The 16,615-nt window shown below is 40.8% G+C and overlaps 2 protein-coding genes across 2 annotated transcripts; both read left to right on the top strand.

The window, feature by feature from the left end:
- Positions 1-552: 552 nt before the first annotated feature.
- clta (clathrin, light chain A) lies at positions 553-9,415 on the top strand. The gene is made up of 5 exons (XM_079158920.1): positions 553-797; positions 1,502-1,530; positions 2,670-2,787; positions 3,011-3,122; positions 8,395-9,415. Exons 1-5 carry the CDS (start codon positions 620-622, stop codon positions 8,564-8,566), a joined length of 609 nt encoding a protein of 202 aa, XP_079015046.1. The 5' UTR covers positions 553-619; the 3' UTR covers positions 8,567-9,415.
- Positions 9,416-11,257: 1,842 nt separating this feature from the next.
- On the top strand, positions 11,258-16,413 carry nansa (N-acetylneuraminic acid synthase a). The gene is made up of 6 exons (XM_079160213.1): positions 11,258-11,592; positions 12,463-12,678; positions 12,764-12,863; positions 13,898-14,052; positions 15,005-15,271; positions 15,427-16,413. Exons 1-6 carry the CDS (start codon positions 11,461-11,463, stop codon positions 15,634-15,636), a joined length of 1,080 nt encoding a protein of 359 aa, XP_079016339.1. The 5' UTR covers positions 11,258-11,460; the 3' UTR covers positions 15,637-16,413.
- Positions 16,414-16,615: the final 202 nt, after the last annotated feature.

Genomic DNA, 16,615 nt, shown 5'->3' with positions numbered 1-16,615 from the left:
TTTGGCTACTGTAGCACAGTCAGGTGAGTGTCTGCTTATCACCTGAGCCCTTTGAGGTTTTCAGAGCAGTTAATAATTAACTACCATGACATTGTGCTTGGGTTAAACACAATGGGCACAACAGACGTTGCCTAGGTGCTCCACCAGCTTTAAATATGTATGTATATATATATATACACATATATATGCGCATATATATATATATATATATATATATATACACATATTTATATATATATACACATTATGTATATATATATATGTGTATGTGTGTGTTTAAATATATATATATATATATATATATACACATATATACACGTATATATATCTCAGACTGGATTTTTTGCACAGCTCTGACAGCACGTAGCAGGTCATGGGACCCGTATGCAGGAGCGTTTACAGATTTGATTGGTTCAATTTAGAGGTAGCTGTTTTGTGATTGGTGCTCTGTATTATCAGTCACCCATCCTGGTTTGTGATTGGTTATTCTTCCGTTTCCGCTTTGCTACCTTTTTTTCTGTTTTATTTGCAGTCTTTCTTTCCGTTGAGCTAGCTAGTCGGTTTCGGTCCACACCTGCACACAGCCTCTCATATTTATCCTCCCAAAAGTACTCACAACATGGATGATTTTGACATGCTGAACGCGCCCCCCGCTGGAAACGGTGTTGGCTCGGACGAAGATCCCGCTGCCGCGTTTCTGGCCCAGCAGGAGAGCGAAATCGCGGGGATTGAAAACGACGAAGGCTTCAGCATCCTGGACAGCGGAGAGGTACCCTCGTCGCTGGGAGACTCTACCGGTGAGTGTCTATTGTGGTCAAGATGAAACCGTTTCCCCCCGTTCCACACGAATATTGTCCGTCTAGTTAGTTCATCTTAGGGCGTATGCACTAAACTATAACTCCCGTTAAACCCTAATTTGGTCCTAAATGGACATTGAAGGTTGATGCTTTTTGGTCAGCTAGCTAATGTTGGCTTAGCTAGCAAATTAGCCAAGTGGGCTTATAGCTAACGGTAACCTAAACCTGTATCAACGCTACGTAAAATGAAGACGTAACGTGAAACAGAAAACTCTGGATGATAACGTTACTGTTTGTTTACGTGACGATCCAAGCTCAAATGAATGAAGCTGTCTGATAACGTCAGACCGAGCCTTACCGTCCTCGGTCGTGTCATTCATTGCTTCCTGCTAAGCTTGACTACTTGCTGGCTGCGCGACATTTTGCTACAACCGTGTCTGCCAGTTACAGCCAAAGTAGGACATCGATGGAGCTTTGGACGACCTTTGGCCCGTACCGCCTCGTTTCCTCGATGGTGTAGCTTCGTTGTGGTTCAGCAAGTAGTGAGTCAGAACTGCTGACATATCATATTATGAAATATCTGTGCATGACAATCTTGCGGATTCAGCAATAGTAAAACATTCCCATTTAACCAAAGTCTTGTCATTATAGAGTTTTGCTTGTGTGCTTGATTACTAACAGCTATTTTCCTTGTATATTTGCAGATGGTGCCGTCAATGGAGAGCTTCATGTGGTAATACTTTCTCACAATGTTTAGATTCTTAACTATTTCTACCCAATTCTTTTGTCCTGGTGTTTGTTCCTCTGTATTTTGTGTGGATTGGGAGACTTTGTGAGCATAATAAGGCTGTCAAAGTACACATCCATCCAAACATACAAACATCTTTAATCTTCTCTAAATGTAGGTCTTTTGCTTGCTGCCTCTTATGAGATGTATGTGTTGGCTCTACTAACTCTGCAGAGGATTGTTGTCACAGCACTGGTATCATTATTGTTTTGGTAAATGGCCAAACCATGCTGCGGACGTGAGATTTGTTTCCATAATGTTGCAGTGAAAACCCCCCCCCCAAAAAAACATTTCCATGTCAGATGGGTGTCAAGTTAGATCGGGTTATCTCCACAACTTTATTTGGATGTAAAGCAGAAAGATAGCCCACCTGAAATGACGTTAATAAACACTCATGCACTTAAAGTATGGTTGGGCAAAGTTGAACCAGGAAGTCGGCCTGTGAACTGTAATGAATGTTCACATTTGATACATTACACAAGATTTACTGTGATTTTTGAAAAGCTACAAAATATAAAAACCAAAGCTGTAATTAATCAGAATTATCCTTCAAGTGAATTGATGAGATTACTTTACAGTAGACCTGTTAATGGGTGGTTGAGATTTACTCCTGTGGTGTTTTTTCCTTGATTTTCTTGCATCAATTCTGCAGCTTTCTCATTAATATCTTTACAAACATATTTGTAGTATTTAAGTGGTGGGGTGGAAAAAAAACTTGTTTCCTTTTAGCACTAGTTGTGTGAATTCAGTGCTGACCGCAGAGGTTTAAACATCTGGCAGTTAGATTCACTCCAACTTCCCTTTCCTGTGCTGTCGTTGCAACATCGCTGCCTTTTGCACTGTCAGGACTTCTTTCTGGCAGTGAGACAGGCACAGCTGATGGAACTCAAAGTTGGCCAAATTTGGTCTCAATAAAGCCTCTCAAACAGTATACAGCTAACTTTTAAGAACAGTCATACTAAATGTATATTGTAGAGATGAATAGTTCAGGATGAGAAGGTTTCTTCGCCATATCTCCGTGTATTGATAAAACGGATCTCTGTGAAGTAACACAATTATCTCTGCATACCTCCCTTGTTTCTCAGGAAAGCAACGGTCCATCTGACGCCTATGCAGCAATTTCCAGTGCAGACCGGCTGCAAGCCGAACCTGAAAGCCTACGCAAGTGGAGGGAGGAGCAAGGCGAGCGGCTGGAGTTGCTAGGTAAGCCCAGACCACCTTGTGTTTTTATAAAGGAGCAGCACAGACCAGTGAGAAGTAAAGGTTGTTATCAGGAGATCTATGCCAAACCTTTTTCAATAGTATGTGGGCCGGTGTGTAAAATGTGCCCCGTCATTCATATCATTGTTCCCTGCTGCTGTGTCTACCTTCCCATCTGCCTCTTCTCTTCTTTAGCGCTAATCTCCACGCTCATCTTCTTCCCTAGATCAAAACTCTCTGAAGCAGGAGTCAGAGTGGAAGGAGAAGGCCAAGGTAGAGCTGGAAGAGTGGCACGCCAGGCAGAACGAGCAGCTGGAGAAAACCAAAACCAATAACAGGTACTGGTTTCATAGAGGGGTGGAAACGAGGAACAATGGAAATGAGGGAGGGCTGATATTACCACGAGTAGGAACAAAAAAAACCCAAGATGATCACATGGAGGATCCGCAAAAAGTGTATGTACTTAAAGAGAGTGTTTTAAAGAAGTCCCAGATGAACTTATAACTGAATACTAAGGTTTGACTCGGTGCGTAGGGTCTCCAGAAGGAACAGAAATGGGTCCACCTTAGTGTTGAGGTTCCAGAAAGACAATGTGGTGCTGTGCCAACACGTCCATGTTCCTACCCTTTGTTAGCCCACACCATGCAGTCAGCAGCTCTGCTCTTGGATGATAATAATGTGAAGTCAAGCCTTTTTTCTTTAGGGGGCAACCTCAGATGCTACAGTAGATGAGCCAAGAACATGATGATATAGTAGCAGTTAATGCTGTGACACACACACACACACACACACACACACACACACACACACACACACACACACACACACACACACACACACACACACACACACACACACACACACACACACACACACACACACACACACACACACACACACACACACACACACACACACACTCACACACTCACACTATCTTCAGTAGCCTTGCAACAAAAAGTGTGGTGGTGTGTGTGTCTCATAAACATAGAGTTTCAGTTATGTTGTTTTCCAGGTAGACTGGTTCAGTAACTCATCATTTTGCGTAGTCGAATTGGCAAAGTTCCTGTCTCAGTTTCTCCTGCACTGTAATGTAGCCCTGCTGCGCTATTAATAATAAACTACCTGCAGCCAGGACTCCCCACTCATCTGGCGAGCCAGTCTGTGTTTGGTGGAAAAGTGTCACTTTTCACATGGATGGTTTTTGTCTGGTAAAGAAGAATAACTGACCTACAAATGGAGAAGAGTTAGGACTGCAACTAACGATAATTTTCATGATTAATCCATTTCTTCTTTTCCAAACTAATCAATTAATCACTTGGTTTATACAGTAAAATGAATAGAAAAGACAGATTCCAAACCCTCTAATTTACCATTTATTTCTGACCCCCCTCCCCAAAAAAAGCAAGGTAAGCAAATGTGTCCTCACATTAGAGAAGCTGTAATTGGCACATATTTGTGGTATCTTCCGTTGAATACTTAAAATCATTATTATTATTATTATTATTATTATTATTAACAACAGTTAGATACATATTGTGGGGATTCAATTAATTGACTGATTGGTTCAGAAGGTGTTTTGAAGTTGCTCTCCTCTTTGTGGAATTAGTTTTGTGTGAAGAGCTGATGGTGTGTTACGGAACACCACAGACGTTTCATTAAAGATTCGTGGAGGTTGGACACAATCAGCTGACAGCCTCTCTGAGCCTGTGAAACCACCTGACACATTGATTTAGGAGTCCTCACAAAACCCTGAGCCTTCGATGATGTGCCTTAGCTTATTGTTGTGTGGTAACCTATAATGCTTGTTGTTTCCATCCTCTTCTCCCTTTTATCACTGTCTCTCTTCTCTTCTTGCTGCTCTGTCGTTTTGGGCGGATGTTTGTCCAGGGTGCTGGATGAAGACTTCTACAAGCAGCCCTTCTCTGAGCTCATTGGTTATGTGTATGTTGCTCCAACTAACATCCTCCCTTCTCATGGTTTTTTTAATTTATCCCCCCTCCCCCCGTCCCCGTCCCCTCCATTGTCATCAACTCCGAGCATCCAACCATTGCCATCATCATCATCATTACTAGTTAGGGCGGTATAGTTACCTCCCCTTGTGTTGACTTTTTTAACTTCCATATTCATTTTTGAACTACTTTGATTTGGGATTGTTTCATGCTTCATCTAGCTTTGTCTTTCTTTTTCAAATGTCAACCTCAGTAATAATGATTCCCCCATATGTCTGCATGTCATTTGTGAGTGGATGCCTGTCAGGAAGTTATCCGTAAAGAGAATGACTGCATGCCACTTCACCGCCACGCTCCTCAGTCCCATCCATGGAAATGAAATGAGTTCTTTCATGACCAGACCTCATCCCTTTCCACGTCCACGTCCATAGTCTTTTCCTTCTTCACTTCAGCCAAACATTTTGCAAAATACATGACACAAATGTCCAACGATTAACACTTTTTTTATTTCTCTCCCCAAATGAATCTTCAAAATATGCTATTCAGGAGTAGGATGCGTATAGATTTGTTTGAAGCAAGTGTGTTTTAATAATTGGACTTGTTTGTTTGGGTAAACTTGACATCACCTAAACTTATTCTTTATAAAATAAGATATTATTTCACTGAACAATGTGCAGCGTTGGCATTGTTTTTGGTGATGATTCCTTCCTCTGAGAGTAACTTCCCATATTCTCGGCCCTAGCCTCTCAGTTATGTGAAGACGAGGTCTATGTGCAGAATAGATAGTGCTTAGCTGTGTGACGGTCAAGTTGTATTCCTTTTCTTTGGACTTTAATTGGAGGATTATCTGCAGGCTTCAGAAACTCCAGTTGATATCTTGTTTTGCCTTTTTAAGAATATGTTATATTGTTATAGCCTGCCGAAAGATCATAAATAGTTTATGCATTAATCTCCTCTGCAGGAATACATTTTTGTTTCTGTATTAATTTGGTTCCTCGGTTTCCAGGTCGCTTTAAGCTGTTCAGACTTTGGGTTTCTTAAGCCTGCAGATATACTTGACTTGTGATATTGAGTCCAGCACTCACTATCTCTCTTTCCTCTGCACAGCAAAGACTTTAATGAAAGCACCATTGGTCATATCATAGTTACACAACTGCTTCAAACTGAACTGTGTGTTCATGCTTCAGAATGTCAGCTACTGCTGTACGACACGACGACATGCTAATTTGCACAGCTAGCTGTCCAATGAGCCGAGCTGTGCAGCCTTTGGTTTGGTTCGAAAATGACCATTGAGCAGCCATTAGGCTGCATTGTGGTGTGCAATTATTATTCATCAGGTTTGGTTTTTCAGGTTCAAGGAGAGACCAAACCTGTAGCAGTGATCAACTTTTATTATCCTAATTATTATAATTAAAAAAGTACATAGCTGAAAGCTATCATATTTTCCCTGGTAAATCTTTATTATTTCTAGTTCTTTCATTAGCTTGCTCGTTGAGCTTTAATCCTTTTCTAAAATTGGCATTACATTTTCATTTTATTTGTTAATTAATATTCACGTAAGCCTGGTCGTGTTTTTAATGCCTCGCGGTATAAAGAGTTTGTCTCGTGATTAAGTGCACACCACAATGCAGTCCGTGCAGCGTATTATTTCCTTTAAATGTGGGATTGAGCCTGTCGGTGTAGAATGAACCTTTATCACAGCACTTCCTTCATCTTGTTAGTGTGAGACTGAGGGGGGGCTCCAGGGACCTCATTTCTAACATTTGGAGAGAGCGGGAGCTGCAAATGTTGTTAACTGAATTGCGTTAATGTCTTGAGACGAGGTAATATTGCTCGTAGGTGAGCTCTTGCACATTAGTTTAAAAAAATGTTGTGTGTGTGTGTGTGAGAGAGACAAATATACAACATAGCATAAAGCAAAAATGTCTTTTCCACTCACCAAACCAAAGGCTGCACATCAGAATAATTCTGAACACTGTTGAAGAAGAAATGACATTTAAAAAATGGTCGCTCTTGCATGCTGGCTTTCAACATCTGCATTAAGCTCATTTTTGTTGTCTTTCATTTCACTCCCCCTCCCCCCTCCCTCTCTCTCTCTTTCTCTTCTAAATTCTGACTTGTGAAACTGTTTCTCCCTGTTTTTCTTTTCCTATGCACCTTAAAGCACACACATTAACCATCCTTGCTACCGCCTAGACCAGTTAAGTAAAACAATGAAACCCCACAACCTCCAAATACTTTATATCTTTAAAAAGGGGATCAATGCAGTGCTGTGTGTATGTTAGATAATTGATATGTTGCACAGTTTACTATCCCGACAGTTAGCTCCACTGCCTAGATAGAGGTTTGTTATAATGTCCCTTCTGTGATGTTGTGTGGTACTTCTAGTCCCTTCTGTGTATTTGTAGTTTGTTGTGACGGTGAATGTTCATTGGCTTCTCATCCCCATTTTGCTTTGTGTACTGTGTTGTAGTTAGTAGCGGAGTTTGTGCTTGCAGGTTGGGTGGGAAATAAAAAAGAATAGTTAGAAAAGTATTACGGCAGTGGAAATATTACTCTTATTTGTGGGTTGGGTGTGATGAGGGCTTACTGTACATTTGTTTAGCCATAATCTGTGGCTTGCATCTCAAAATGTGTTGCGATAGTGGCACTGATCCATTTTCAGATTTAAGTTTAGTCTTTTTTTTTTTAAGTTCAAGTGATGTGGTAAGTCCTCTTGTGTAAATATCTTTATATTTGTCTTTTTTATAAAAAAATTTAGTTTGATAGATGGTTTCAAATGTCAAACTTTAACTAGGAAGACAGTAATTGATCTGTTAATATACGCATTCTTTGCCACACCTCCAAATAGCCTGCTTTTCAGCTGCAGTGCATTGCAATGCATGGCCAAGGCCCAGCAGTGCTTACAGTTCTTTTGAGCTTGGTTAAAAACTAAATTAAAGACTTGCCATGATTGTTCCTTTTTAATCAAGGACATGTGTACAGATGAGTTTTTTTTCATTCCTATGCTCTTGCTGAGGAATAAGAACAGTGTAAATAGGCGACCACTGTTAAAGTGTAAGGGTGTGGGCAAACGCCCCTCCCCCAGTTCTGTACAGAACGGCATTTTTAACCAACCAAAGATGCTTGTCAGGCCTTACTTTGATTACTTTGTTTAGCTTTGTTTTTTGTTTTTTTGGATTTGTCATCAGTGTGTTGTATGTACCTTACTTAACTGTTGTGGAGAGTCACTTAATGCCGGTGACTGTACTGTAATTGTGTAAGCGGAGTTGGGGGCATGCCACAGGGGATGAAACTGTTGTAGCTTGTTGCTCTTTATGGGCCTAAAGACAGATGGGTGTCCATTTCTGTGTGTTGATTGGACTGTCCTGCCCTGAAGTAGACTCTGCTGAAGCCTCAAAGTCCCACCAAGCCATAAAAAGAGATTGTAGGGATTTATGCTCAATGTTTTTGAAGACAATTCCTCAAATTAGACTGAAAATTTCGGACAAATTAATCATCAAAGGCAAGACTGAGTTTTTCCATCTGAGCTTGTGTGTGTGTTGGTGATCAGCAGAGGACTTCTTCGGAGCTGTGTGTGTACTCTGGTGTGTCTTACCACTTCCCCCACTGATTGTTTTCTACTCCATGTCCTTCTCCTCTCCCCTGTTTCTTGTAGGGCGGCTGAGGAGGCAATGATTTCAGATCTGGATGAGAACAACCCGGGCACGGAGTGGGAGCGGGTGGCTCGGCTCTGTGACTTCAACCCCAAGTCCAGCAAGCAGGCCAAAGACGTGTCCCGCATGCGCTCCGTCCTCATCTCCCTGAAGCAGTCCCCGCTAGTCCGCTAGGCGGCCAAGACTGCTCGGGGCGTCATTCCATACCATCGTCTCTCACCACACGCACACGCACACCAACCCAATCTGTAGTCTGAAGGAAAAGGGGCCTTAGACCCCTTCTGTGACCTTGTGATTCTTCTTTCTCTCGTTGTTTAACGTACTGAGATCAAGGCCTGTTAGAGCCACACCAGGTCTCGTGGTCTCGTGTAACGCTTCGTGTGAGGCGGGTGAGTTGGGACACTAAAAGGGAAGGGTTGATGTTCGTTTGGGCTTACAGCTACACTACAACCTGCTTCACACAACACCCGAACAATATCATTCCCATGATGCTCTTCTCTCTCAACCTGTCCGTCTCATGAATCCTTCTCTCACCCACGAGGGTTGATTGATGTTTAATGGTTTGCCTGTTGTTTCCCATCCTTGCAAAGTATCTCCGAATTTGTCTTTGTTTTGTTTTTTTAGGGACCAAACTCAATGACAGAACTCCAAATTCAGTGTGTGTACTTCTGTGTGTGTGTGTGTGTGTGTGTGTGTGTGTGTGTGTGTGTGTAGAGCTTGCTTGTGGCAAATTGTGTTCCAAACTATGCATTTCCTTTTGAAAAGCCTCTCCCCTCCGAACAAAGTCCAGTCATTACAATAAATATGATCCGTTTGTGTGTGCGATTAAACCTCAACAGTGTGTGTGTAAGTACTCTTATGCGTGTACCTATGTACATATACAGAAGGCAATATATATACAGTATATAAAACAATTATGTCACTGAAATTAGACAGTTGTGGTTTTAAAGAGAACTAGATATTAGCCAGCTGTTGCTTGATCATGCGTGTTCATTGTCCATTTGATTTCAAAATCAGTAAAAAGTGAATGAAAGCTGTCGTCCTGTCATTCTTCAACTGGATATTTAATGTTATTCTGTGGTCAGAATTGTGGCTGTTACCTGAAGGTTTCACAGGACTTCTAATAATTTTGCCTTTTGTCTTTATTTTAGTTGCTACCAGCTTCAATATCCGGCGTATTCGCTTGCTAGCTGCACTCTTATCATTGTCAAATTTTCCATTAATAATATGATAAATTGAACTTATAGCTGCACTAATCAAAATGACTTTCGCGATCAATCTTTAAAATAGTTGCCGGCTGTTTTTCTGTCGATCGACTAATCAACCAATTGTTACAGCTCTACAATAAGTAACAATAAGATACAACTCTATCCACAACTTTATATTCTTGTACATGATTTATGTTTTCCGATATGCTATTCTGGGACTTTATGAAATACATTAGTTTGAATTTGTCACATCATAATGTAACATTATGCTCTACTCAACAGTACGATTTTTTAAAATCTACTTATCTGAAAGAGATTCATCTGTCAGTTGTCTGCCACAGATGCTTTTCTACTTGTCAAAGTACATAATAGACAGAGATCCCCTGCAGCATTAGCCAACCACATACATTTTGTGAGGTTACACCCTGTCACTGTTCTAGCACATCCATTGTGTGGGACCTGTCACCACAGTAGGCTACAGGTTAACATAAACAGGTCAGGTTACTATACTATACAAGAAATGTTACATACTTTGTCTTTCTTTTTCAAACGTCAAGCACAGTAATAATTATTCCCCCATATGCAGACATGGAATAAACAGGTCTGGGCGTGATGCACCACACGCAACCAACCGTCAAATGTGGGATGTGACGACACGTGCAGTCTTCTGTATGATTCAGGTCTGACCAGGGAAAATATAAGCACCACCTGTTCTATTTGAGATAAGCATTATGGCAGGCTTAATGTCCTCACGCAATGGCAACATTTCTCACGTGATATGATACGTTCCCTCACGCTTGTTGAAATTGTGTTTGTAGTCTCTACCTAGATACACTAGGCCTGCTGTATCTGGGAGGAAGGTTACATGTTTCGAGGGTGTTATATGTGGCCATTTAATCGTCGAGTTTCTAAAATCTTAATCTGGGAAATACAAAAAAGCTCTGTATTGTAGTCGCTCAGAGTAAACTCATTAGAGGCATCTATTTGGTCTTTTCTCGTATGATTTTGGGATGGACGCATGCGAGAGTTTTTCACCTGTCTCAGCTTGCTTTTCCCCCAACATATTGTATACCTAACAGAACCGTCGCCACAGGGTTCAAATGAATATTGTCGTTTAGTTTTGACGTCGGTGGGATTTGGTAATTTGCATTACATTTGCATATGCATAAGGAGGCAGTGCTAGTGTGACGGTCTCACAGTGGCCTACCACCTTCAGGCCGATAGGAAACGGGACATGCCGCTCCAGGGTTCGGCATACAGGACTGTCTCAGAAAATTAGAATATTGTGATAAAGTTCTTTATTTTGTGTAATGCAATTAAAAAAACAAAAATGTCATGCATTCTGGATTCATTACAAATCAACTGAAATATTGCAAGCCTTTTATTCTTTTAATATTGCTGATTATGGCTTACAGCTTAAGAAAACTCAAATATCCTATCTCTAAATATTAGAATATCATGAAAAAGTATACTAGTAGGGTATTCAACTAATCACTTGAATCGTCTAATTAACTCGAAACACCTGCAAGGGTTTCCTGAGCCTTGAAAAACACTCAGCTTGGTTCAGTAAACTAAATCACACGTATGGGGATTATCACAATATTCTAATTTTCTGAGACAGTCCTGTATATGCAGCTGAAGCACAGGGACACACATCGGCCACTTCCCGATCTCGGAGCTATTTGTAAAGGAAATCCGGAATTGACGTAGAAATACAACGCGGAAGTCCTCCCACACCCTGGGTGTGCAGCACATGAACTGGTCCGGTCAGAATCAAGTCTCAGCCACGGCTTTCACTTCGTGCTAATTAATTCTGTTTTTTTCACCGGTTTGTTTTCCGTTTTCTTTTCCGCGGACAAAATGCCTTTAACGTTCGAGCTGTGTCCCGGTAGAATGATCGGAGGAAATCATCCGTGCTTCATCATCGCTGAAATTGGACAAAATCACCAGGGAGACATTGAGATTGCCAAGAAAATGATCAAAATGGCAAAGGTAATAAAATCCACACGGATCGCTTCGTATTGACTGTGAACACGTATGTTTTCTGATGATCTAACGTAATCAGAACTCAATTTAATAATGTGCCGATTGAATATGTGTGTCGTCCTCTTCTGAATCATTACTTTAAATGAAGTAATTGGCTTGTGTTTAGACTGCTAGTAGTTAGTGGCCACGTTAGGTCACTTTATCTGTACTGAAGCCAAAGCACACGCCCGTTTTATGTGTATTCACTTTAATAAATACCTCATAGACATTAAGAAGCAGCAATGGGTGAGACACTTTAAATGCACTTTAAACACAACTTTTTAGTAAAAACACTTCAGTATGGCTGCTCCTTTAAACCTTCAGTAGAGCCTTGTTTAGCAGGTTTATATTATTAATTATTTCCTGGACATATTCTGAAAATAACTGTCTTTTGGTCCCAGTTACAGGGAAAATAGAGACAACGTGAGTTATTTCAGTTATACGTTTTTGTTAATTTCCAGAGGAATTCCCTTTAGAAGAACTAAATGAAACTAATAATATTTTCTTATCGATTTATTAATGTGAACTTCATTCCCCATATGTTTATGCCGCTTTTAGATCCCATTAATTCATGATCAGCTCACCTGGTGAAAAAAAAAAACTATTTGTAACACTAGAAATAGATTTGAATAGGTATAATGAATGACAAATGTCGTAATTGAACACTGTCTTCTCTTATTAGTACCAAATAGTCCTTTCTAGGAACCTTATTGTGACTTTAAAGTGTTTTTTTTTTTTTAGCACAATCTGTAGGACCCCCAAAATCAATCATCATTACTTAGTATGTTTTCCAAGCTTCCCTTCTTTTTAATCCCTCACTTATTTCTGCCTTCACAGGACCAAGGTGCTGATTGTGCCAAATTCCAGAAGAGTGAATTAGAGCATAAATTCAACAAGAAAGCTTTGGAGCGCCAGTACAAGTCTGTTCACTCCTGGGGGAAAACTTATGGTGAACACAAGCGCCATCTGGAGTTCAGCCATGATCAGTACAGGGAACTGAAGAAATATGCTGCGGAGGTGGGGATCTGCTTCACTGCCTCTGGGATGGATGAGGTAAGAAAGAGACGTTTGAAGAAGGCTTTCTGTGGTTTTAATCAGGTTGAAGTTTAACCACATGTTTTTTTTTTCTGTCTTTTAGATGGCAGTGGAGTTCCTCGATGAGCTTAATGTGCCTTTCTTTAAAGTGGGCTCAGGAGACACCAACAACTTCCCCTATCTGGAGAAGACTGCCAAGAAAGGTGAGAGTGAACTGCAGCAGATGTATTTTATGTTGCATATTTAAATGCTAAAATCATCAGTGCTCTTTGTTGGGACTTCACCGTGTGGTTGGAACAAAGGGAGTTGGAAGTTGGGCCTACATGGTTAAACAGCCTGATTTGGGTTAAAATCACACCAAGACCCACCAGACGTTAAGTCTCACCTACGACTTTTGGTCCAAACTTAACACTGGGGTCTCGTTGGACGTGGGCCACAGGCACCACAGGGGCAATCGCCGCACAGCATGAAGCTCTGGATCCCGAATTTAATGAAGACATTCGAAGAACCTCATCGACCGCTACAAAGTAATCTCAGAGTAAGAGGCTTGTGTCTGGGCAGAGATGGGTCATAGTGTGTTTGTTACCTTGTTTTGTTTAAGTTGACTGTATTTTGGTATTGCGTACGTTTACGGACCGCCGAGTTCCGTTAGTGCTGTTTAGAAATTACTGTTCTATTCGGCATTTTTGTAGTCTCACATGGCGTAGTCACGTATGAGACTACATCCACCATTTTGGGTCGTTTTCTTGCTTCTCCCCTTCACACACACTCTAACCACAGATTGTTTTGTTGATTTTAGATAGTAAGCTAGTAATTGCATAACAGTTGTTGGGTTTAGATATTAGATATATATATATATATATATATATATATATATATATATATGTGTGTGTATATGTTCATAATCTTACTGACATGAATAATTTTATTGATGTCAATTATTTAGTTTTATACTTGCTAATAACCAAACACGCTCCTGCCAGATCCCAACAACTTCATAACCATTACATAAACAAATACTATATTAAGTAAAACAATAAAAGAGCAGTAGAAGCAGAAAAATGCACAAACGTGTCATTAGAAATTAGTTAAAAAGTGGGAGAGGAACAATAAATGAAGTGAGCTTGATTGTTGAACTACAGGAGCTCATTAAGAGGAAAGAGAAGGGTTGCATTTTCCCTTTTCGCCCATGTTATACATATTGTTGATCAGGCTGTTGCCCTCCTGTCTGCGTCAGGACGGCCCATGGTGGTGTCCAGTGGGATGCAGAGCATGGAGACGATGCGTCAGGTCTACAAAACGGTGAAGAAGCACAACCCCAACTTTGCCATCCTGCAGTGCACCAGCGCCTACCCTCTGGAAGCTGAAGATGTCAACCTCAAAGTGATAACGGTGAGAAAAGTAGAATAGAATAGAGCATTACTCCTTTATCAAAACGTTGGTACAAAAACAAGATCTCAAACAAGTTGAGTTGGGAAATTGTCTCACTCCATTGAAAGCAAAATTAGAAGTTTTTTAGCAGATGCATATTGAGTTTTAAAAGCCATTAAGATATCACATGTCTTATTGCAATTTGTGTTATTAGCATTTATTTCCCCAAATTAAACTTGCAATAATTAAGATGAATCTTCCTGTTGTAGAATGTAGAATTTACACTTTCTTATGAGGTTAAAGCTGCAATGTGTAATGCCTAGCCACCTTCTCCAAAGAAATGGGGGGGGGCAGCATCTCACCTCTACTACTGGGTCCATACCGTTATAACAATCTATTTATAGCAAAAATACGCACAATTCAGCCTGCTGAAACTCAGAGACTATACAAGGCTAGTATCTTATGATCTGGTATGTTCACTTATTTTCTGCCTTCCCAGGATTTAGATTACTCATGTATCTGTATATATCAATGTACTGCCACGATGTACTGTATACAGTATATTCCGTTTTTGTTAGGAATGAACAAACAAAGTATTATGTGTTAACTAGTGAGCTTTAGAAGTGCTGGTAGGCAGATTTGTTACCAATGGACATAGCCAGGTGAGCTGTTTCCCTAACGTTCTAGTCTCTAATGCTTCGCTTTAACTTTATTTTAGTTTTAGTAACTCCCATTTAAAAAATAAACTTAATTTAATGAATTAGATGTATAGTGTAATACAAAACATGTGACATTGTATGCATATGAGAAAAACACCATCTGATTTTTTTTTTTTTTGTAACAAAAACATGTTTAAAGAAGTTAATAAGCTAACCGGCAGCTGACTCTAGCTTCAATTTAACTCACAAATGTGACTGTGTCGTCAATCTTCTCAGAGATTTAGGACTAACACTTACCCACTTGTAAACTACAGGAATTCCAGAAGGAATTTCCCGATATTCCCATTGGGTACTCCGGCCATGAGTCTGGGATCAGTATTTCAGTTGCGGCCGTAGCTATGGGTGCAAAGGTCATCGAGCGCCACATAACCTTGGACAAGACTTGGAAAGGAAATGACCACGAAGCCTCTCTGGAGCCCAGTGAGCTAGCCGAGCTGGTTCGTTCCATCCGACTGGTGGAGAGGGCGCAGGGGACCGGCATCAAGCAGATGTTGCCATGTGAGAAGCCGTGTCATGATAAGGTGAGATATTCTTGCTCCACAAAAAAAAAAGCCATAGTAAACTTACATTTTTACTGTTCAGAAAGACAGAGAACTTTTAAGAAAACAAATTGTTTTCAGCTCCCAACCATGAGAACAATAATAATGTCAGACCTTTTTATTTTCTATTTTTCAAGCTGGGTAAGTCCTTGGTGGCCACGGTCAAGATCCCCAAAGGAACTGTCCTGACTCAGGACATGTTGACGGTGAAGGTGGCCGAGCCAATGGGCGTCGCGGCCGAGGACATCTTCCAAATGGTGGGAAAGACCGTGACGAAGGATGTGGAGGAGGACGAGAGCCTCTTGCCAGAGGTGGTGGATGGGTACTGCAAGAAGAGGAAGTGCTGAGGGTGGCAGGGAGTTTATAAATGGGTAGGAAAAGGCGCATCATTTGAGAGGAAATGTTATAGATTCCTCTGGGGATATTGGTCATTTTGTGATTTGGTGATGGGGATTTTCCGACGTTGAAGTCCTGGACGAGGAGTAATTGGGCTGTGCATTGCTCTGATAGTTTCAATATATCACAGCTGGGGTTCAAACGGTTTCTTTTTCAAATATCTCTGTTTTTTATTGTCTAAAAGCCGCCATAACTTCATAAACTAACTATTTGTCCAAGATGCTCTTTGATAAACCCCCCATAATCTTACAAGAGGCTCAGTAGTGGTTTCAGTACTAGTGCAGTGCTTTCTGAGGTGGCACAAAAGCCAGTTGTTACTGTTAACTTAACATACTTTGCACTATAGTTTGTGCCTTCTCTGTAGAGATTAAAGGAACATTGAACACACAAAGCTGCTACTAGTCATCTCCTCGCACAACGGTGAGATCACAGAGCTTATTTGCCAAACAGTCATTGTATTCTTCTTGTACCTGCTCATTAATGTAAGTGCATGATGTCAGGCATGGTTTGTGTTTGTGCTGCTTCTTTGAGAGAAGCACAATAAGACTGCTGGAGCCAGACGCTTCCCAAAACCAAAAGAAGAAATGCCCCCTCTCACAATAAACCTTGTTTTTGTCACGAACCAAAATCCGTCCGGATGTTAACTGAACATGTCACAACCTGTGGAGACTCTGTTGAGATTTGATGTTCCGAAAAGATGAAGCCTCCAAATAAAAATGTTGCCCGAATTTCCTCCCTGAGGTTTTCCCTCGTCTTTGATGCTCTGATCGACTCCCTCTGTGTATGCCACATTCACTTTGTACTCTCCTTCTCATGGTAGGTTTATTATCTTTAGATGAGCAGTTAGTTTCTGTGAAATAACATACCGCACACTGATATTGTCTCTGCATTGACTTGGTTATGCAGCTCTCCATCTGCTGGAGTAGGAAA

This window comes from Pholis gunnellus (genome assembly GCF_910591455.1).
Source record: "Pholis gunnellus genome assembly, chromosome: 5".
Classification (NCBI taxonomy): domain Eukaryota; kingdom Metazoa; phylum Chordata; class Actinopteri; order Perciformes; family Pholidae; genus Pholis; species Pholis gunnellus.
Note: the sequence above shows the minus strand (reverse complement) of the source record. Positions and strands in the feature narration are given on the sequence as shown.

Excerpts from the sequence above, each read along its gene's own strand:
- clta (XM_079158920.1), top strand. The coding sequence starts at position 620 with ATGGATGATTTTGACATGCTGAACGCGCCCCCCGCTGGAAACGGTGTT. Across the intron at positions 2,788-3,010 it reads CGAGCGGCTGGAGTTGCTAG|ATCAAAACTCTCTGAAGCAG; the intron begins GTAAGCCCAGAC and ends CTTCTTCCCTAG. Across the intron at positions 3,123-8,394 it reads AAAACCAAAACCAATAACAG|GGCGGCTGAGGAGGCAATGA; the intron begins GTACTGGTTTCA and ends TGTTTCTTGTAG.
- nansa (XM_079160213.1), top strand. The coding sequence starts at position 11,461 with ATGCCTTTAACGTTCGAGCTGTGTCCCGGTAGAATGATCGGAGGAAAT. Across the intron at positions 12,864-13,897 it reads GGAGAAGACTGCCAAGAAAG|GACGGCCCATGGTGGTGTCC; the intron begins GTGAGAGTGAAC and ends TGTCTGCGTCAG. Across the intron at positions 14,053-15,004 it reads TCAACCTCAAAGTGATAACG|GAATTCCAGAAGGAATTTCC; the intron begins GTGAGAAAAGTA and ends TGTAAACTACAG.